The sequence below is a fragment of the Nymphalis io genome, chromosome 27 (assembly GCF_905147045.1).
Source record: "Nymphalis io chromosome 27, ilAglIoxx1.1, whole genome shotgun sequence".
Classification (NCBI taxonomy): Eukaryota; Metazoa; Arthropoda; class Insecta; order Lepidoptera; family Nymphalidae; genus Nymphalis; species Nymphalis io.
In genome coordinates this window covers 386,215-408,733 of record NC_065914.1, presented here as the reverse complement: position 1 = coordinate 408,733, position 22,519 = coordinate 386,215, and the positions used below count along the sequence as shown (strand labels likewise).

Sequence of the window (22,519 nt, the reverse complement as noted above, 5' to 3'; positions counted from 1 at the left end):
TCCAGCCAGGTGGACCGACGACCTTAAGAAGGTGGCGGGCACCAACTGGATGCGGAAGGCGGAGGACAGGGAGCTTTGGCGCACCTTGGGAGAGGCCTATGTTCAGCAGTGGACAACGATTGGCTGTTGATTGATTGATTGATTGAATAAATTATTTTGATTTTGAGCTGTTTGTAAAAAAATGTATTAATAAGATAAGATATTTATTCAACAAAATGAAAATTAACTTTTGGTTTGATATGTCAGGACTCCAAAAAAATCCTTACCTAATAATAATTTGAAAACACGTTATCAGGGCTATAGAAAAAGACTTAGGATACCTAAAATCTGAGCCCCCCCCCACACGTATGGGAACTAGTAATAAATAAACATACTTACAACGAGCATGGCGTAGTGCGGGGAGTAACCCGTGAGCCCGTGGAGCGTGGTACGTTGGTACTTGCTGTGGCCCGCCAGGTCCAGGAAAGACACCAGCTTGGCGCTCCTCTCTCCGATGCGCTCCGCTGTCATCGGCTCGGAACAACCGTAGTTGACGACATTACCCCGATTATATGAATGTAATACATTATATGACTTTCATTTTAGGTATAAGTAATACCGGGTAGTGTTGCATGTCGATAGTCCATTATCGATAAAATCGATAGTTTTGGACTATCGATAATCAATGATTTTTCGATAGTATTGACGTTTTGCCTTTAATGTCTTTTGGATGATGTAATGAAAGGCAATTGAGTATAGATATATGTATGTAATATAATTTACAATATTTAATTGTTACGACGATATTACAGTGCGATGTTAGAATGGCGACTGGCGACAGAACATATAATAATGTATTAATTGACAATGTAGCATATCGAATATCGACTTGTTTCTAGGTGCCATTATGGACAGTGATTTTTGCTTACATTAATAAAAGTTAATACGTAGGCACAACGTATTGATTTTTTGACGAGCCGGTAGGCGTGGTTGGTAGTTACTTGCCTTTCATGCCAAAGGTCGTGGGTTCGATTCCCACCCAAGACAGACATTTGTGTGCATGAACATGTCTGTTTGTCCTGAGTCTGGGTGTAATTATCTATATAAGTATGTATTTACAAAAGAAAAGTAGTATATGTAGTATATCAGTTGTCTGGTTTCCATAACACAAGCTCTGCTTAATTTGGGATCAGATGACCGTGTGTGAATAATGTCCAATATTATTATTATTATTATTATTATTATATTATTGCTTTCTCAAGATAAGTAATGTAGTAGGCCCAGTAACAACACTATTATTAATGAAGTTTTATTAAATCGTTACTATCGAATGAATACCTATGGATTGCTGTTATCAATAGTATTAATAATAATAATGTCCTCCAGACCGATTTCGGCCACGGCGGCCAATCTCAAGAGAGATTAGCCAACTACGCAGGAGATATTATAGTGCACAAGTGTGTGCGCAAACACAGGTGCACTCTCTATTCCCTAACTCCCATAATCCGATGGGACGGTGATCCGAAACGACCGGAAAGAGTTCAGGCGCAGGACCAACGGCTTTACGTGCTTTCCGAGGCACGGGAGTGTACACACTTCCAACTTCCAGACTCCGGGCTGCTACTGAGAATTTTCTGACAGAAAAACTCAATAAATTTTTATTGGCCCGACCTGGGTATTGAACCCAGGACCTTCGGGGTCTGCGGTCTTATATCAAGCCACTAGACCAACGAGGCAGGCAAACGAGTTATTATAGAGAGCTATAGTAACTATCGATAATATCGACAATATTGACACAAGACGATACTTTCGGAAGTACTGTCGATAATAGTTTTCGAGGTCAAACTATCGATAGTTCTGCAACACTGATACCTGGGATTAGGTAAATGAAACTACAATTTATTAGATTACAAGAACAATCACTTCTACACTATATATACTCCGTAGCGAATATCTAGACAGCGCGATTCAGGAATGTGACATTTCGAATGAGCGCCATCTATCGTTAACGGGGTGTAACATACGCCATCATACAACTGGATAATAGAATAACGGAAGCTTTTACAAAGATTAATATAATTGAAAAATGAGTATGAAAACTAGATAAAGATGTTTAGACAACTTGTAGCCGAGATGGCCCAGTGGTAAGAACGCCTGAATCTTAACCAATGATCGTGAGTTCAAACCCGGGCAAGCACCACTGAATTTTCATGTGCTTAATTTGTGATTATAATTCATCTCTGCTTGACGGTGAAGGAAAACATCGTGAGGAAACCTGCATGTGTCTAATTTCACTGAAATTCTGCCACATGTGTATTCCACCAACCCGCCTTTAGCCCAGCAGTGGGACATTCACAGGCTGTTACGGATACGAACGGTTTAGACAACTGCACGGGACTAATAATGGTACTTGTGTGCGCGTGCAAGCACAGAGAGTCTCTATTCCCACAAACTCTTAATCCTATTGAGAACCGAGATGGTAGTGAATAGAATGTGTAAATCGTTACCAATGATAGCGTGTTAAAACCCAGATTAGCACCACTAAATTGGAACAGCGCATTGGAATAAGCTCCTCATCAAAGGGAAAGAGGGATTAGCCAAGCAGTGGGACATAGATATTTACATAATCCCAGGGTGAAAATTAGAGAGTTCAGGCGCAAACAATGTCTTTACACGCTTCCAAATCTCACTTCTAGTGTACAACTTACTTTTACTTTTTTTTCTATTTACTTATTATAAAAAAAAATAACACCTCTGCTGGGCTAAGACCTCCCCTCCACTTGTGATTTGGAGTTCTAACTTGCAGCTTCAATGCGGGTTGATGGATATACATAGCAATACTTCATCCCATAAAAGCAGATCTCCTGACAATGTGCCCATTAATTAAGCACATCAAAGTGCAGTGGTGTTTGCCCGGGCTTTTCAAGTGGGTGGGGGATTGTTATTAATTTAAATAAACGTCAAAATAATCATTAGCGCACCTGAGCATCGAAGCCGAGTATCTCGTGGCTGAGCGAGGACGTCCTACCACTTTTCACTTCGTGCAAATGCCTGAACATGTTCAGGCGAGCGCTCCCTCTACCGTTATCGAGTTCACCTGTAGAAAAGAAAAACTATTGTAATGCGCACTACAAACAGCTCACATACCATCAACCAATGACGTCATTACAATTTCAAGATCAAATTTTATACTGCCATTGTAATTACAACTAAGTTTCTTGACCATAAAATATTTATCTGAGGATAAAATAAATGATATTACAATATAATATTAACAAAGTCGGTTTTTGTCCCGACTGAGTAGGTATCATTTAATTTGTTTAAAAATGTAACAGCATTTTTACCCACAGCTGGGATAAGGCGTCATCTCCTTATTACGAGTACACACGTATAGGATCTCTACATGATAATCGAATCAAAAACTTCTGGATACGAAGCCTTAAATATTTTTAAATATTTTTTTTTATAGAATAGGAAGGCGGACGAGCATATGGGCCACCTGATGGTAAGTGGTCACCAACGCCCATAGACATTGGCATTGCAAGAAATGTTAACCATCGCTTACATCGCCAATGCGCCACCAACCTTGGGAACTAAGATGTTATGTCCCTTGTGCCTGTAATTAAATACTCAATATTTAATTTAGTTACTAGAACTCACGACTTCAACAAGATAATAACGAACGTACCTTGAGTGAGAACACCTATGAGCGTCGACTTGCCCGCCTCGTTCGCCCCCATCACCGCGACCCGCAGCTCGACGCTCTGCTGCGTGTCCGCCAGCTGCGAACCGAGTACGTACTGTAGCGTAGACAGGTTTAGACAGAGATAGAATTATCAAATCTTTTGACCCTTATCGTGTAACCAGTTTTGGTGTTTGTTGAAACTTGACAGTTGGTGCGTTCATTGTGTTTGTTCGGTTAAGTTAGTTATGCTATTTGTCGGTAGATGGCGTTAACCAAAAGAGTCTCAATTCTGAATCGCGCTGGCCAGAACCCAAGATAAAACCATAAAGTGTTTAAAAATGTTATATTTTTTTGTCTTTCAATACATTATATATTCCAAGGTGTGTTTTAATTTATCGTGTTAAGTAGTAAATTATATTTCAATTGTGTGAACAGTTTGGTCCTTCGAGCCGGATTTAAAGTGCGTACGTAAGCTTAAATTAACAGATGTGAACTTAGAAAATATTTGAAGTGTCAGGACTTAGAATAAAATTTTGTAAAGTGGACTTCAATATAGACTTAGAAAATTCCGTTTAATAAAACTAAACACTTAGAAAAAACAAGTAAATGGGACAGCAAAATTCGATCAATAAAACACTTAGAAAAATTTAGTGAATTTCGGACTTGTAAAATTTTTGTCTTCGGAACTTAGAAAAATTTAGTGACTTTGGACTTGAAAAATTTGTGTATCTGTTTTGTACTTACTACTTTGGAACTTTAATTTAATATTAACAATGGAAGACATAAATCAAATAATTAGTGTTCAGGAAGAGAAATTTGATCAAATATTGAAAGGAAAACGAAATTACAATAAATCACCAAAACAAAGGATTACTTTAAGTTATCTAGAGACACGTTTGGAGACGCTAGAAAACACATGGCAAACATTTAAATCTGGTCATGATCAAGTTATAGCACATATCAAGAAGGAAAATAGAAAAGATTTTAAGTATTTTTCTAATGATATATATAATCAATGTGAGGAGTCATATATAGAATACAAAAGTGAATTGAAAAATCAACTTCAAGAAACGAGGCTCCGGGGGTAGACTCCCGTAGCACTCGTCGCCGGAATCGTCGGCGTCGGATGATCTGAGGGCCAAATCAAATATATTTAACATTGATCTTATTTCGATTAATGCCATCCGCGTTCGGTGAGACCGACTCACTGTTTATGATCTCCTGGTACATTAACACTGTAATCCTATCTGAAACTAATTGACTCTTTTAATCTAATCGTTCGGTGAGACCGTCTCACTGTTTATGTTCTCCTGGTACATTAACATCGTAATCCTAATTCTAAATCTTTGAAACTAATAATAATAATATCCTGGGACATTTTTCACACACGGCCATCTGATCCCAAATTAAGCTCTTACAAAACTCGTGCTTTGGAAACCTGACAACTGATATATTACATATTTTTTTTTTTTTTTTATAGAATAGGAAGGTGGACGAGCATATGGACCACCTGATGGTAAGTGGTCACCAAACGCTCTTAGACATTGGCATTGTAAGAAATGTCAACCATCGCTTATAGCCAATGCGCCACCAACCTTGGGAACTAAGATTTTATGTCCCTTGTGCCTGTAATTACACTGGCTCACTCACCCTTCAAACTGGAACACAACAATATCAAGTATTGCTGTTTTGCGGTAGAATATCTGATGAGTGGGTGGTACCTACCCAGACGAGCTTGCACAAAGCCCTACCACCAGTAAAACTACTAACTACTTTTCTTTTGTAAATACATACTTATACAGAAAATTACACCCAGACTCAGGACAAACAGACATGTTTATGCACACAAATGTCTGTCCTGGGTGGGAATCGAACCCACAACCTTCGGCGTGAAAAGGCAAGTATCTACCAACCGCGCCAAACGTCTCGTCAAAATTCTTTTAATCTAATCGTTCGGTGAGACCGACTCACTGTTTATGATCTCCTGGTACATTAACACTGTAATCCTAACGGAAACTAATTGACTGATTGACATTGAATATTATTATTATTAGTTTCAAACATTTAGAATTAGGATTACGTTGTTAATGTACCAGGAGAACATAAACAGTGAGACGGTTTCACCGAACAATTAGATTAAAAGAGTCAATTAGTTTCAGTTATAATCAATGCTGTTTCTCACTGAGACGCAAATACTCCGCCCTACCGACACCAGCTACCTTAACTATCCCGGCTACATGCTAGAAGAATCTTTTAAAGCGAAAGCCGGAGTATGCTTGTTCGTCAGGGCGGGTGTTTGTTATCACCGATTGCGCTGTTTGGAGGACCCCTCCTTCTCCATGTTGGTGGTACGTCTGGACCTGGTTCGTCAGAGTCGAGTCTACGTGTGCCTCTACAGATCCCACAATAGTGACTTGGAGACAAGCCGATTATTTGACCATCTTAGTCGGGTGGCAGATGCTGTGCAAGAGCAGTTTCCTAACGCGGAATTGGTGTTTTTTGGGGGATTTTAATGCTCACCATGAATCATGGTTGAAATCCCTCAAAACTGACCATGCTGGAAGAACTGCTCATGCTTTTGCTCTCACACACGACTTGACCCAACTGGTTGATCAGCCCACCAGGATCCCAGACATTGATGGGCAAGCGCCTTCTCTACTGGATCTTCTGCTGACTTCTCACCCGGTGGAATATCAGGTTATGGTTCAAGCTCCACTTGGTTCTTCGGATCACGGCCTTATATCTACCAAAGTGCCACAGGCCAACCTGCCGCCATCAGCGGTATGCAAACGTCGCGTTTGGCACTATAAGTCGGCTGATTGGGACGGTATGCGCGATTACTATGCGTCAGTCCCTTGGAAGGAACGTTGCTTCAGTGGGAATGACCCGACAGCTAGTGCCGCTACTGTTGCTGATGAGATCATGTTAGGAATGGAATACTACATTCCTAGCTCAGATCTCATCAATAGGGGTACGCGTAACCGTTGGTTCACTCGTGAATGTGCCGACGCTGTAAGCTAGCGTTCCTGATGGAATACCAGCCATTGTGCCGAAGAAGTGCGCGGCGGAGCTGTCTCCTGTGTTAACGCGCCTGTTCCAACTTCGGGATGTGTGCCGGAGGCTTGGAGAAGAGCTAATGTGCAAGCGGTTCCCAAAAAAGGGGATCGGTCTGACCCGGCAAATTATCGACCAATAGCTATCACCTCAGTACTTTGTAAGGTGATTGAACGGATTCTAAACAACCAACTGATCCATTACCTAGAAGATTACTGGTGGTAGGGCTTTGTGCAAGCCCGTCTGGGTAGGTACCACCCACTCATCAGATATTCTACCGCAAAACAGCAGTACTTGGTATTGTTGTGTTTCGGTTTGAAGGGTGAGTGAGCCAGTGTAATTACAGGCACAAGGGACATAAAATCTTAGTTCCCAAGGTTGGTGGCGCATTGGATATGTAAGCGATGGTTGACATTTCTTACAATGCTAATGTCTAAGAGCGTTGGTGACCACTTACCATCAGGTGGCCCATATGCTCGTCCGCCTTCCTATTCTATAAAAAAAAAAAAAGATCACTGTCTAATTAATGATCGTCAGTACGGGTTTCGACCAAAACGGTCCACAGGTGATCTTCTAGCGTACGTAACACACCTCTGGGGTGAAGCTATCGACAAGCATGGAGAATCGTTGGTTGTCAGCCTCGATATCTCCAAGGCTTTCGACAGGGTCTGGCACAGAAGTCTTCTCTCCAAGCTGCCGGATATGGTCTGCCTGCTCAGCTATGCACCTGAATTGCCAGCTTCCTACCCAAGCGTAGCCTTCGTGTTTTAGTTGATGGTTGCGCTTCACAATTCTATGTAGTGAATGCTGGGGTCCCCCAGGGATCTGTGCTATCTCCCACACTCTTTCTTCTGCATGATCTCATTGATCATATGCTCTCTCTTGGGAACATACATTGCTATGCAGACGATAGTACAGTGCATGGTGGATACCACGGACGCGCAGTGGCTGGGCGGGCGGAAACTGAGGAGAGGCGGGAGAATCTTGTCATTGAACTCGATAGGACGTTAGAGCTCATTGCCAAATGGGGTTCTGATAATCTTGTTGAGTTTAATGCCAAGAAAACACAGGTATGCGCTCTCACAGCGAAAAAGTCACCATTTTACCCTCATCCCTCCCTCTGTGGCATACCGCTGATGATACAAAGCAAAATCGCCATGCTGGGGATGGACGTTCGCTGCGACCTTAGTCCAAGGGCATATAATTACATCGAGGCTATTATAAAAACAGCTTCACGAAAACTCGGAGTTCTGAACAAGGTGCGGCGTTTTTTCACGCCACAACAACTGTGCCTGTTATACAAAACACAGGCACGATCTTGCTTTGAATATTGCTCGCACCTTTGGGATGGCTCCGCTAAGTACCTACTGGAGGCCTTGGACCGGTTGCAGCGACGTGCAGTACGCATTATTGGCGACGTAAAGGTCACAAACACCCTTGAACCTTTACAATTGCGTCGCGAGATAGCAGCACTGAGCGCTTTCTATCGACTGTATAACGGCGAGTGCTCTGAGGAATTATTCTCTCTAATTCCTGCTTCCCCCTTCCTTCTTAAGTCTACGCGAGCTGGTTCTCGATGTCACCGCCTAACTGTGACATCAATTCCATCGCGCACAAAGAAATTTGGCAACTCCTTTCTTTGTCGCACTACCAAAAAATGGAATTCCTTAGCAGCTCACGTGTTCCCCGCCTCTTACAACCCGGGTTCCTTCAAATGAGGCGTGAAGAGGCATCTTGCGGGCCGGCAAGGCGGTGACGGCTAGTTCAGAACATTCTTCCCGACTGTACTGGCCGTCGTCGCGTTTGGACTCTACTAACACTTACCATCAGGTAGAGTAAAGTCATTTGCCATCCCGAACATATAAAAAAAAAAAGTTAGGATTACAGTGTTAATGTACCAGGAGATCATAAACAGTGTGTCGGTCTCACCGAACGATTAGATTAAAAGAGTCAATTAGTTCCAGTTAGGATTACAGTGTTAATGTACCAGGAGATCATAAACAGTGAGTCGGTCTCACCGAACGATTAGATTAAAAGATCATAAACAGTAAGTCGGTCTCAACGAACGATTAGATTAAAAGAGTCAATTAGTTTCAATTAGGATTACAGTGTTAATGTACCAGGAGATCATAAACAGTGAGTCGGTCTCACCGAACGATTAGCTTAAAAGAGTCAATTAGTTTCAGTTAGGATTACAGTGTTAATGTACCAGGCGATCATAAACAGTGAGTCGGTGTCACCGAATGATTTGATTAAAAGAGTTAATTTTGACGAGACGTTTGGCGCGGTTGGTAGATACTTGCCTTTTCACGCCGAAGGTTGTGGGTTCGATTCCCACCCAGGACAGACATTTGTGTGCATGAACATGTCTGTTTGTCCTGAGTCTGGGTGTAAATTTTTGTATAAGTATGTATTTACAAAAGAAAAGTAGTATATGTAGTATATCAGTTGTCAGGTTTCCATAGCACGAGTTTTGTACAAGCTTAATTTGGGATCAGATGGCCGTGTGTGAAAAATGTCCCAGGATATTATTATTATTAGTTTCAAAGATTTAGAATTAGGATTACGTTGTTAATGTACCAGGAGAACATAAACAGTGAGACGGTTTCACCGAACGATTAGATTAAAAGAGTCAATTAGTTTCAGTTAGGATTACGTTGTTAATGTACCAGGAGAACATAAACAGTGAGACGGTCTCACCGAACGCGGATGGCATTAATCGAAATAAGATCAATGTTAAATATATTCGATTTGGCCCTCAGAACATCCGACGCCGACGATTCCGGCGACGAGTGCTACGGGAGTCTACCCCCGGAGCCTCGTTTCGGGAACGTCGAGTACAAACTGCAGCTGGTCTCGCCGTGCGAACGACGCTTCCAGCACCTGGTGACGCAAGTGAATAATAAATAATATTAAATATATAATATTATATATCACTAAGGTAGCTAACTATGTAGGTATCACCCACTCATCAGATATTCTACCGCAAAATAGCAGTACTTGGTATTGTTGTGTTCCGGTTTGAAGGATGAGTGAGACAGTATAATTACAGGCACAAGGGACATAACGTCTCAGTTCCCAAGGTTGGTGGCGCATTTGCGATGTAAGCGATGGTTAACATTTCTTACAATGCCTATGTCTATGGGCGTTAGTGACCACTTACCATCAGATAGCCAAATGCTCGTCCGCTTTCCTATTCTATAAGAAAAAAAATTATCTCGCTGAATGTCAATCCAGCCAAAATATTATTACAGAAACCGCTGTTAATAACTGACGAGAATATGGCAAGGAACTGCGTTGCGCCGCAAAAGTCGATACTGGACACCATAGACAATCTAGACAACGAAATCAAAAAGGATGAGGAGTGAGTAGCTTCACAAGCCTTTATTTAAACCCGAAGTGTTTCTGGGTGAACTCTTATGTATGACCTTAAAACGAGTTCCATACTATTGGTAATGGTAATAGTATTGTCTATAGCTACGCCAACCACCCTTGCTAGATACTTGCCTTTCACGCCAAAGGTTGTGGGTTAGGTTCCCACTCAGGACAGACAATTGTGTGCATTAACACATTTTCCACTTAGGGGACTCGACGGGGCCCGTCGTGGGGGGACTGCTCGCGCGAGGGCGACTCTACGAGGGCGACGAACTTATCATAGGTGCGTTGCGTTCTGTTAGTCGTGATATGAATAGAGCGACGTATATTTAACACCCCCCCCCCAGGACCTCTGGAGTCCGGCGAGTTCGCGGAGATATCCGTGCTCACGATATACCGCAACCGCGTCCCGTGCGGCAGCGTGCGCGCGGGACAGTCGGCGTCGCTGGGCCTGGGGCGCTTCCCGCCGGGACTGCGGCAGGGCATGGTGCTGCTGGCGCGGCCAGGGGGCTACGCCGCGGGACACGAGCGGCCCACCTTCGGAGGCTGTACGCCCGGGACTTGCAGAGGACGACGGGTGGGTCGCTAATTCAAACCTTATTACTAAATAAAAACTTACAAGTATTTAAGACAGAATATATATACGCGGCCAGTATTCTAGAATTTTAGATTCATCACTCTCCGGTGAAATGTTGACATGATGATGATGATGATGAGTGAGAGAATGTTCTTACAGAGTAGCCATACTGGTTGTAGCTTTATATTTAAAATTATATTATACAAACGATTTAAAAATGCTTTTTTGAATAACGTTTCTACCGCCATGGCAATACTTAGTATTATTGTGTGCTATTTTGAAAGATGAGTTAGACAGTGTAACTATAGGCACAAGAGACGTAATATCTTAATCCCCAAGGTTGATGGCGCATTACGATGATAGGGATGATTAATAGACTGTGACAAAATCTATGGGTAGTCAAAATTCATTGTTACAGATATCAGAACTAGTCCACTCATCGCAAGCTTCGGATAAGAATCGAAAGAACGCGAGGAGACAGAACAAGAATATCCTCCAGGACATCGCCAATGTGAAGAACAGCCTCACGAAGACATCGGACACGAAGTGCACGAACGTGTACGTGTCGGACGACGGGAGCAAGTACAGCGACGCGCACGTGTCGAGCGACACGCAGGACAAGTGCGTGTGTGACGACCTGGTGTTCCTCGAAGACCCAAACGACTCTAGAGGCTGTATACTTCTAGAGGATGTGTACTTTCAGGTGAGCAGAAAACTCTACTCGTTTTTCGTTAGATATGCGATTCCATGCGATTCGCTACCAGCTCTGCTGTATTGTACACTACAAACACTTCTCGATCAATATATCTCTATATATAACACGACACTGTTACACTTAACCACTTATATACACTTTAGTTTTACTTACAAAGTTCCGATAAAAACTTTTTTTTTTTATTTATTTATTTTTTTTTTTTATTAGGGAAACATACAGCATATCGTATATTACAACTTAATATAATAATCATATTTTAACACTTATGCCAGTTAAGTTTCCACTACTGTTTTAACAGGGAAGTGGACTAATTTTGATGTTACATAAAATATAACTATTTATGACAAAGTAAAATTTTAACGTAAATATGGTTATGGTTAATTACAGATAACCAAAACGCTAAATTTATACGACTATAGATTTGTATATGTTTGCACAGCACATTGTGTGTGTGTGTGTTTTTTTATCCGTAACAGCACATGAATGTCCTACTGCTGGGCTAAAGGCCTCCTCTCCCTTTTTTGAGGAGAAGGTTTGGAGCTTATTCCACCACGCTGCTCCAGTGCGGTTTGATAGAATACACATGTGGCAGAATTTCAGTGAAATTAGACACATGCAGGTTTCCTCACGATGTTTTCCTTCATCGTAAAGTACGAGATGAATTACAATCACAAATTAAGTACATGAAAATTCAGTGGTGCCTGGATAATCTCGGTTTTTTTTATATGCTAGCAATATTAGCACAGACTGTGCAATATAATATGTAATGTGGTAATGAATTAAATTTGATTGAACGTAACAGGCATCCGTGCATGTCCTGAGACACTCCACGGCCATCTACCCAGAGTTCCAGTGCTCTGTGCATGTCGGGAACGTGCGTCAGACGACCATTATCGAGGTAAGGAATACATACATCAAACTCACTTTGCGGAGTGGAATTAAATAGTTTAATTTTGGTATAGTTGGTGGTGTTGCGTAAAATACTTAAGTATGATAATGATATTTATTTTTTTATGTTATATTCCTGTTTAGCGGTAGAATATCTGATGAGTGGGTGGTACCTACCCAGGCGGGTTTGCACAATGCCCTTACCACCAGTTACCACACACTCATAATATATTCTGCCGCCAAACAGCAATAGCATTGGTGAGTAAAACAGTGTTACTACAGGCACGAGGGACGTAACATCTTAGTTCCCAAGGTTGGTGACGCATTGGTGATGTAAGCGATGGTTAATATTTATTGCGGTGTCAATGTCTATGGGCGGTGGTAACCACTTACCATCGGGTTGCTCATCTCATCGCTGACCACGGGTATATTTTTCGCTTTAAGGTATAATGTCTCCGAACAACGTGCTGAGGGCGGGCGAGGGTGCTGTTCAGGTTCGCCCGCTGTCCGGAGTACCTCGTGCGGGGCCGCCGGCTGCTGTTCACGGCGGGGCTGGGGACCAGGTACCGCTCAACGAACCCAACGTTAAATTCTAATTACAGTTGAATTGTTGAGCCAATAAAGTATATCGTCAGCTCAGTGTTGGTATCCGAGATCGCTAGCTCCACTGACTTTCACATATTTAATTTATAAGTGTTCGGTGAAAGAAAATCATCCATGCATCGAAGCAGGTTGTGGAATAAGCTCAAACCTTCTCCTGAGAAGGAGAGGTTTTAGCCCAGCTGTGGGACATTTATAGACTGTTACTGTTTTGAATCATATTGGAATAAGTTTTGTTCTTAAGAAGAGATGTCTTGGACCAGCTGACACTTTTATACTATAATAGCAAAACCTGGTAGGCGGCCGGTGATGTGGTACAGCGCCATCTAGCGGCGTTACAACGAAGTGGATATTATAAAATTATCCATGAGACATACATCTAAATTTCAACTATAATGGTGATTCAAGCGGTCCGAACTCTATTAATCACAAACAGATACACAAAGCCATTTTTATATATTAACGAAATTGTTTTGTTACAGAGCCATTGGCCGGGTCACGCAAACCTTCCCGTACATACCATGAATTCTATAGAACACGGCTCCAATGTAAAATTCGAGATCTCTCTAGAATATTCTAGATAAATTAAATATATTAATTGTATCTGTAACCAGTTTTCTTGTCGTGTTTGTAATGTATGGGGTAGTTTTAGAATATTACTTTTATAACTGTGGGTAATTGTAAACCCATGTATGGTGGTCTCTCGCTATTAAACGCTCAACCGAATGGACGTCTTTTATTGCGCTCAGTAATTATCCTCAAATAATTATGAATAATATTATATATTATTCACATATTCAACAGTGGCGACGAGTAGTAAAGAAACTACGTGTGTGACGCATCGTTTTTATTACTATGTCGGTGGGAAAACTGGAACACTTCGACCTTGGCAAGGACGATTGGAATAATAATAAAATACTGTTCCAACCGATCCACATACAAATGTATGTGGATCGGTTGGAACAGTATTTTATTGTTAACGATGTGAAACCGGCGATACGAGTAGCGACACTGATAACGGTGATCGGAAGTGACGCGTACGAACTGATGGTGAATTTATGTACACCAGTCAAACCATCTGCGAAAAGCTTTGAAGAGCTGGTGGATGTTATGCGACGCCATCTTCAACCAAAACCGAGTGTATTGGCGGAGCGGTTCAAATTCAGACAAAGAGTGCAACGTCATAATGAGTCCGTGGCGGAATATGCGGCGGCATTAAAGAAATTGACGAAACATTGCGGTTTTTGTTCGGAAACATTATTGGATAATTTGAGGAATCAATTTGTATGTGGTATTAACAGTGACTGTATCCGTCAAAGAATGTTTGCGGAGGATAATATAACGTTCGATTCGGCGTTTAAACTCGCAGTGACAATGGAAGCTGCAGAGGCGGATGCAGCCTTGGTAGAAGGTCGTACCAGGAGATTAGGTGACGGCATATCAGAGGCGGAGGAATCTATAAACCAGATTACGTCCAGGAGAAGAAGCACAGGGAAACATCTACAAAAATATATGAACGTAGGAACGCGAGAACCGGTTTTAAGCAGTGGTACAAGCCTCACAAGCGGAGCGATAATTAGCAGGCGGAGCGATAATAATATGAATGACTTCGCACTACAAAAGAAGGGAACGACTTTTAAACAAGTGTGTGACGTTTGTGGTGCAAATCATCAAGTAAATCGGTGTAAATTTAGACTTTATATATGTCGAGTTTGCAACGAACAAGGTCATTTAAAAAAGGTTTGTCCAGTACTACAAAGGCAGGTGTCATTAAACATCGTAAAAAATGATAGTTCCGTATGCACAGAAAACGAAGGCTCGGGCAGTGAGGAGGTAAACAATTTTTCTATAAGTAGTTATTTAAAAAAATTTGCACCATACACAATTAGTATCAATATTGATAACTGTGTTCTTTGTATGGAAATAGACACGGGCAGTGCGATATCATGCATTAGTTATAATTGCTATAAGAAATATCTGTCACATAATTTAATTCGAAAGTGTGATTTAAATTTACGCTATTATACTGGAGAAATTGTAAAACCCGTTGGTAAAATAAGTCCTATAGTTAATTACAAAAATAAAAGAAAATCGTTGGATTTGTTTATTATAAAAGATGCAAAAACGAATCTGTTAGGCAGGCATTGGATTAGCGAGTTACAGATCGAGATTCCTATTATGAATTGTAATAGTATTGATTTTAATTCCAAGCTGTTTAATTTTAATGAATTCAGTTCCAGATATTGTGAAGTGTTTTCGGACGGGCTGGGACGATTCAATGGTGGAACGGTTGGTTTTCGGCTGCGACCCGACGCGAAGCCGGTGTTCATGCGCGCACGACCGCTCGCTTACGCACTTCGCGAGCCTGTGGAGCGGGCGCTGGATCAGCTGGTACGGGATGGAGTGATCACGCCGGTTACTACATCTGACTGGGCTACACCGATCGTACCGGTAATGAAAAAGGACGGCACAATACGCGTATGTGGTGATTTTAAATTAACATTAAATAAGTGCTTGGAGGTGGATCGTTTTCCTTTACCGAGAGTCGAGGATCTGTTAGTTAAATTACACGGGGGTATCAAATTTACTAAGTTAGATCTGTCTCAAGCCTATGCACAACTTGAACTTGATGAATCAAAAAAATACACTGTAATAAACACTCACAAGGGCTTATTTAGGTATAATAGACTGATTTATGGTTTGGCTTCGAGTCCAGGTATTTTTCAAAGATTGTTAGAACAACTATTTTCGGATATGCCTCGAGTGGGTGTTTTCCTAGATGATGTGATAATTACCGGGGAGGACGACCAATCACATTTAAAAACACTTCACGAGGTATTTAATCGATTACAAATATATGGTTTAAAAATTAAAAAAGATAAGTGTACGTTCTTTGCCGACTCTGTTACATATTTAGGCTTTGTAATTAGTAAAGAAGGGGTTCATACATGCCCAAATAAGATTGAAGCAATTCAGAAGGTTCGCATACCGAATAATGTATCCGAATTGCGCTCATTTTTAGGATTAGTTATGTATTACGCTAGATTTGTTCCAAACATTAGTACAATTTTAGCACCATTGTATATTTTATTAAAAAAGGAAAAAAAATATGAATGGAATACAGAAAGTAATATAGCTTTTAATAAGGTTAAGCAATTGTTAACATCTAGTGAAATTTTAGCACATTATTCACCTGACTTACCCTTAATTCTAACAACTGACGCTAGTAGTTATGGAGTAGGGGCTGTAATTTCACATATAACCACTAAAGGGGAGCGACCTATAGCTTATGCGTCTCGGGTACTTAATGCTGCTGAGAAATCGTATGCTCAAATAGAAAAGGAAGCTTTAGCTATTATTTATGGCATTAAAAAATTTCACACGTACTTATACGGAAGGAAATTTACGTTACGCACGGATCATAAACCGTTGGTAGCTATTTTCGGTGATAAACATGGTATCCCTACAATAGCGGCTAGCAGAATGCAACGGTGGGCCGTTATTTTAGCTGGTTATAATTATAATATTGAATACGTTCAAAGTAATAAGAACGCGGCCGATGCTTTATCTAGATTTCCAACGGGAGAAGGGAAACTACAAGTAGAGGAGAAAACTTACGTTAATTTCATACAAATTTTTTTACCTATAACACGGAAGACAGTAGTAGAACATCAGAATAAGGATAACATACTTAAGAAAGTAATTTTATACTTACAATCCGGGTGGTCCAAGGCGTGCGACGATGAAGATCTTAAGCCATATTTTGTACGTCGTAATGAATTGTATTTAGATGCGGGGTGTATAATTTGGGGATACCGCTTAGTAATACCTAAATCATTAACATCTGAGTTGCTAAAGGAAATACACGTTGGTCATTTAGGTATAGTAAAGATGAAGAGCATTGCACGTAGTTACGTTTGGTGGCCCGGTATCGACGCCGACATTGAACGCACTTGTAATGAGTGTGTTACGTGTGCGATGGAAAACGCAGCACCAGCGAAAGCTCCGATCAAGCCATGGCCTTTTAGTCCGGAGCCATGGTCAAGAATACACATTGACTTCTTAGGACCGCTTAACGGTAAAACATTTTTAGTTTTAATAGACTCCATATCGAAATGGTTAGAAATTTTTAACATGCCAAATACGACCGCGGCTGCTGTTATTAAAGTTTTACGGGAAACTTTCGCTAGGTTCGGTTTGCCTAAAGAAATTGTTTCGGATAATGGGCCGCCTTTCTCGAGCAAAGAATATGCCAATTTTATGAGGAACAACGGTATTAAGGTTACATTCTCCCCCGTGTATCATCCGTCTAGTAATGGAGCAGCGGAAGGCGCTGTTAAGTTATGCAAACGGGCAATAAAAAAGTCGTTAAGGGATGGTTGCGATATCGATGCCGCATTGCAAACCTATTTATTAGCATACAGGAACGTCGATCAAAGTACCACGGGTCTTTCACCTGCCATGATTTTACAACGTAGGCGTATAAGATCAAGACTAGACTTATTGCATAGGGATTGGGCGATGTAAGATAGAGTACGGGAGGTGCAAAATAAGCAAATAGAAAGAGGAAAAGGAGTTATAAGGCAATTTAAACAAGGGGATAATGTCTGGGTAAGGAATTATGGGGAAGGAAAGAAATGGATAAAAGGTAAAATAGATGGTAATTTTGGGTCTCGTAATTACCTCATAGGTAGGGATGACGGTCCACCTATCAAAAGACACGTTAATCAGATAAAAAAACGTTGGGTAAGCTTTGATTTATCTACGTCAAAATCGCCACCACAAAACCAAAACATGCCGAGTGATCACCCCATATCTGAGCCACAGCTAGAAATACCGACGACTGAGTCGGCTGAATCATCCAACACGGAACTTAGTATTCCACCATCGATATCCCCTGAGACTCAGGTAGATGTTCCACCATCGATTCGTTCCCAGCGCATTAGGAAACCAGTTGAACGATTTCGATTCGAATTTGATTAGGCAACTAATATTATATAATTTATTTTTAAGTTAGGTTAAGTTAATTCTAAGTAATGTATAAGTAATTAAGGGTGAGGGTGTAATGTATGGGGTAGTTTTAGAATATTACTTTTATAACTGTGGGTAATTGTAAACCCATATATGGTGGTCTCTCGCTATTAAACGCTCAACTGAATGGACGTCTTTTATTGCGCTCAGTAATTATCCTCAAATAATTAATAATAATATTATATATTATTCACATATTCAACAATATGCTACATATACTACTTTTCTTTTGTAAATACATACTTATACAGAAAATTACACCCAGCTCAGGACAAACAGATATGTTCATGCACACAAATGTCTGTCCTGGGTGGGAATCGAACCCACAACCTTCGGCGTGAAAAGGCAAGTATCTACTAACCGTGCCCAACGTCTCGTCAAAATTAACTCTTTTAATCTAAACGTTGGGTGAGACCGACTCACTGTTTATGATCTCCTGGTACATTAACACTGTAATGCTAACTGAAACTAATTGACTCCTTTAATCTAATCGTTCGGTGAGACCGACTCACTGCTTATGATCTCCTGGTACATTAACACTGTAATCCTAACTGAAACTAATTGACTCTTTTAATCTAATCGTTCGGCGAGACCGACTCACTGTTTATGATCTCCTGGTACATTAACACTGTAATCCTAACTGAAACTAATTGACTCCTTTAATCTAATCATTCGGTGAGACTGACTCACTGTTTATGATCTCCTTGTACATTAACAGTGTAATCCTAACTGAAACTAATTGACTCTTTTAATGTAATCGTTCGGTGAGACCGACTCACTGTTTATGATTTCCTGGTACATTAACACTGTAATCCTAATTCTACATCTCTGAAACTAATTGACTCTTTTAGTCTAGATGTTAGTTAATGAGCTTAAATATAAAGCCTTGATTGAAATTCCGGGTGAAGCGAATAGATATGTTATTGTTTCTTGCTCTTCCATACCGTGGAAAGCAAGCAAAGCCTTAAGAAAAAACGTATAATTACCCAAAATTACAACACATAAGAGATGAGATGGTCTAGTGGTAAGAACGCGTGAATCTTGAACGATGATCGTGGGTTCAAGCCCGGGCAAGCACCACTGAATTTTCATGTGCTTAATTTGTCATTATAATTCATCTCGTGCTTTACGGTGAAGGAAAACATCGTGAGGAAACCTGCATGTGTCTAATTTCACTGAAATTTTACCACATGAGATCTTAGCCCAGCAGTGGGACATACACAGACTGTTACTTTACTTTACTACTTTACAACAGATAAATTATAATACTTTTTTTTAATTAACAAAAAACATCACTTACGTATCATCGCAGAAGTCTTCCATATCATCAGAGCTGTAGAAGAAGTCACTCTCCAAGTCCTCGGAATTGAAATCACCAGCTAAATACATATCGTCCTTTATCCTGACCTTCTCCAACTTATCGATGACATTGTACACTCTATCGGCAAACTTTGTCCCACTTCTCGTTGCATCCTTATCATCATTGGTCGGTTTCCTCTTCGTCTTCTTAAAATCGTCTTCCGATTTCAAATCGTTGACGTTCTTTCCGATTTTCTCGTCACAGACCTTTGGTATCGACGATTGATTATTCAACCGTTCCGGTACTTCTTGTGATGAACTCTGCCATGCTGTTGTTAGGTCGTCCTTTGCTGCCGATACTTTGTTCTTCTTCCTTCTGTTCTTCCTGCCCGAGTTGCTTCTGCAGGGTTAAATTTTCAAAAATCCTTCCTAAGTGCTAACGTATTGCGTAAAAGGAACCCGTATGCAAATTTTCATGTCGCAGTAGTTTGGGCTGTGCGTTTATATGCCAGTATTTTATATATATGTAAATGAAGCTCTTTGGGCTCTTCATTAAATTTAAATTCCACGTGCATTAACTTCGACTTAATACGTCCAAGTATTATCTGTTGTGGCAACACTTTGCATTATGTCATGTGTCATTCTATAATTAGAGAAATTCACACTGGCTTAATATAATAAAATGTTAACGACGTTTTTTTTAAAAAAGAAACAATTCAGATTGTAAAAAAATATTTGAAGCAATAGCTTTTAATGTTGTTTCTTTTTACGGGTTAGTAAATAATTATAATTTGTACTCATACTTTGTTTGCAGAAGTAATTTGTGATATGATATAAAAAAGAATAAATTTCGCTTAACATAGCAACGACTTTAGTTTTTATTTCAATAAATAAACTTATTACATATATACAAAAGTTTGTACATACCCTTGGGTGCGTCTGGGTTCTTCCTGCCGTTCTCTTGATCGTTTTTATGTTTTTTCTTATTATTCTGTCTGTTCGTATTGTCATCTGACGGATCGAAGAGGCTGAAGAACGAGTCCATTTTTGTCTGAAAAATTAGATTACCCATTATTGTTCGAATAATAATAATATCCTGGGACATTATTCACACACGGCCATCTGATCCCAAACTAAGCAGAGCTCGTACTACGGAAATCAGACAATTGATATACTACATATACTACTTTTCTTTTGTAAATACACACTTATATAGATAATTACAACCAGACTAGGGACAAACAGACATGTTCATGCACACGAATATCTGTCCTGGTGGGAATCGAACCAACAACCTTCGGCGTGAAAGGTAAGTGTCTACCAACCACGCCAACCGGCCCGTCAATAATGAAATTTAAATATTAAACAAATGGAAGAAATATGTATAATCCGCGCGCGATTAGAATGGTATAAGACATTTTGGAACCAAGACTCGCGTGAATTTTTGCTTTTTATTTGTTATTTTATTGATTTATGGTTAGACAATTATTTTAGAATGTCTTACTTATACTTTTAGATTTAGTTATGTTTATTAAGCTTATTTTTGTTTTGTAGAATACTAGTTAACACTCGCAGTTTCGCACGCGTGTTATAGGGGGGTGGTTAAGCCGTGAAAGCGTAACAGACATACAGTTACTTTCGCATTTATAATATTAAGTATAGATGATATTTTTGTTCAGAACTTCATTGCTTACGTTTCAACAATACAACAACAACCGAAGGGAGTCCAAGCGCTTGACAAACGGCTTTACATGCTTTCCGAGGCACGGGTATGAACACACATCTAACATCCAAACTCCGAGCTGCTATTGAGAACTTTCAAAAGAATAACCCAATAACTTTCTATCAGCCCCACCCGGGGATTGAACTGAGGAGATCAGCGGCCTTATATATCGCTTCTAGACCAACAGGGTCAAAAGAATCCTTACTAATATTATGAATGTGAAAGTGTGTTTGTTTCTTTGTTACGCTTGTACGTTTTAACTTCTCGACCGATTATCATGACCGAAAAAATGTTGACATTGTAACAGAAAAGGACAAAGGACATACATCTGTCTCAGTCCCTCAAACATGGGTCGAAAACTATTATTATATAAATAGATGTACTTCGCAGTGTCACCCTCTTTAAATTTAGACTCTTAACGTGACAATCGTGAATTTTCTTATTATAAATAAATTTAAATAGAGTTCACTGACACGATAAAAATAAAATTAGCATGCTTTGAATCCGTTACAGCCTGTGAATGTCCCACTGCTGGGCTAAAGTCCTCCTTTCCTCTTTTTGAGGAGAAGGTTTGCAGCTTATTCCACAACGCTGCTCCGATGCCGGTTGGTGGAATACACATGTGGCAGAATTTCAGTGCAATCAGACACATGCAAATTTCCTCACGATGTTTTCCTTCACCGTAAAGCAAGAGATGAATTATAATCACAAATTAAGCACATGAAAATTCAGTGGTGCTTGGCCGGGTTTGAACCCACGATCATCGGTTAAGATTCACGCGTTGTTACCACTGGGCCATCTCGGCTCTATGTTTTGAATAAAACTACTAATATACATAATAACATTAAGCATATTAATAAATGAAAAGGAATGTTTGTAAGTATGTTTGTCGTTATGTAAACGTTCTTGAACTAATCATTCGATTGTGTATGAGTTTTGGTGAGGTGTTCTGTGTAAAACTGCGAAGATTTCTGACTCAAAAATAAGTAATTTTTTTTTGTCTGTCCTTCCGTAAAAACATTTTATTTAAGCCCTTAAAATATTACGGAGTTAGTAATCTCTATAATAACGCGCTTCTAACCACGAGGGTAATGCAGTAACCTGAAACAGCTCCTAACCTTCATAGAGGGATATAAGACCTTAAAGCGTAAAGCAGCAGTAGATACTTGTCTTTTTTTTGTATCTTGTAAAATGCTCGAATTCAGGGCGTCATTTTCTTTGACGTCAAAAAAAAACCTGTCATAGTTTTTTCTTATAATCATTGTATTAAAGAAAAATCATGACGGCAACTTTAAAATAACATATATACTAATATTATCGACATTAGCTAGCCCTTACTACATCTATAAACATACTTACATAGGTACAAGTTCTGTAGACATATATGAATTTGCATATTTCGACCGTAATTTTTTCTACTCTTTAATTTATTTTTTTATGAATAACACTAAAGCTCAAAAAAAATAATCCTTTAACAGAGGAGAAGAAGGCACTGAACTGTTTTATCTAAAGTCTATATAATCTGATACAGTGAAGTGGCATAATTTCATCGGACTCACGTGTGGATTCTACTGAGACGAAACGACACGAATT

At 40.1% G+C, this 22,519-nt stretch overlaps 1 protein-coding gene across 1 annotated transcript in view; it reads right to left on the bottom strand.

Annotated features, from left to right (window-relative positions):
* LOC126778703 (GTP-binding protein 2-like) overlaps positions 1-22,519 on the bottom strand; it is a 459,746-nt gene that overhangs the window by 153,043 nt on the left and 284,184 nt on the right. The window contains exons 8-9 of the mRNA XM_050502321.1: positions 2,962-3,076; positions 379-544 (exon numbers count right to left, since the gene is read on the bottom strand). Of these exons, the coding sequence (XP_050358278.1) occupies positions 379-544; positions 2,962-3,076 (281 nt within the window). The remainder of the gene's footprint in view (positions 1-378; positions 545-2,961; positions 3,077-22,519) is intronic.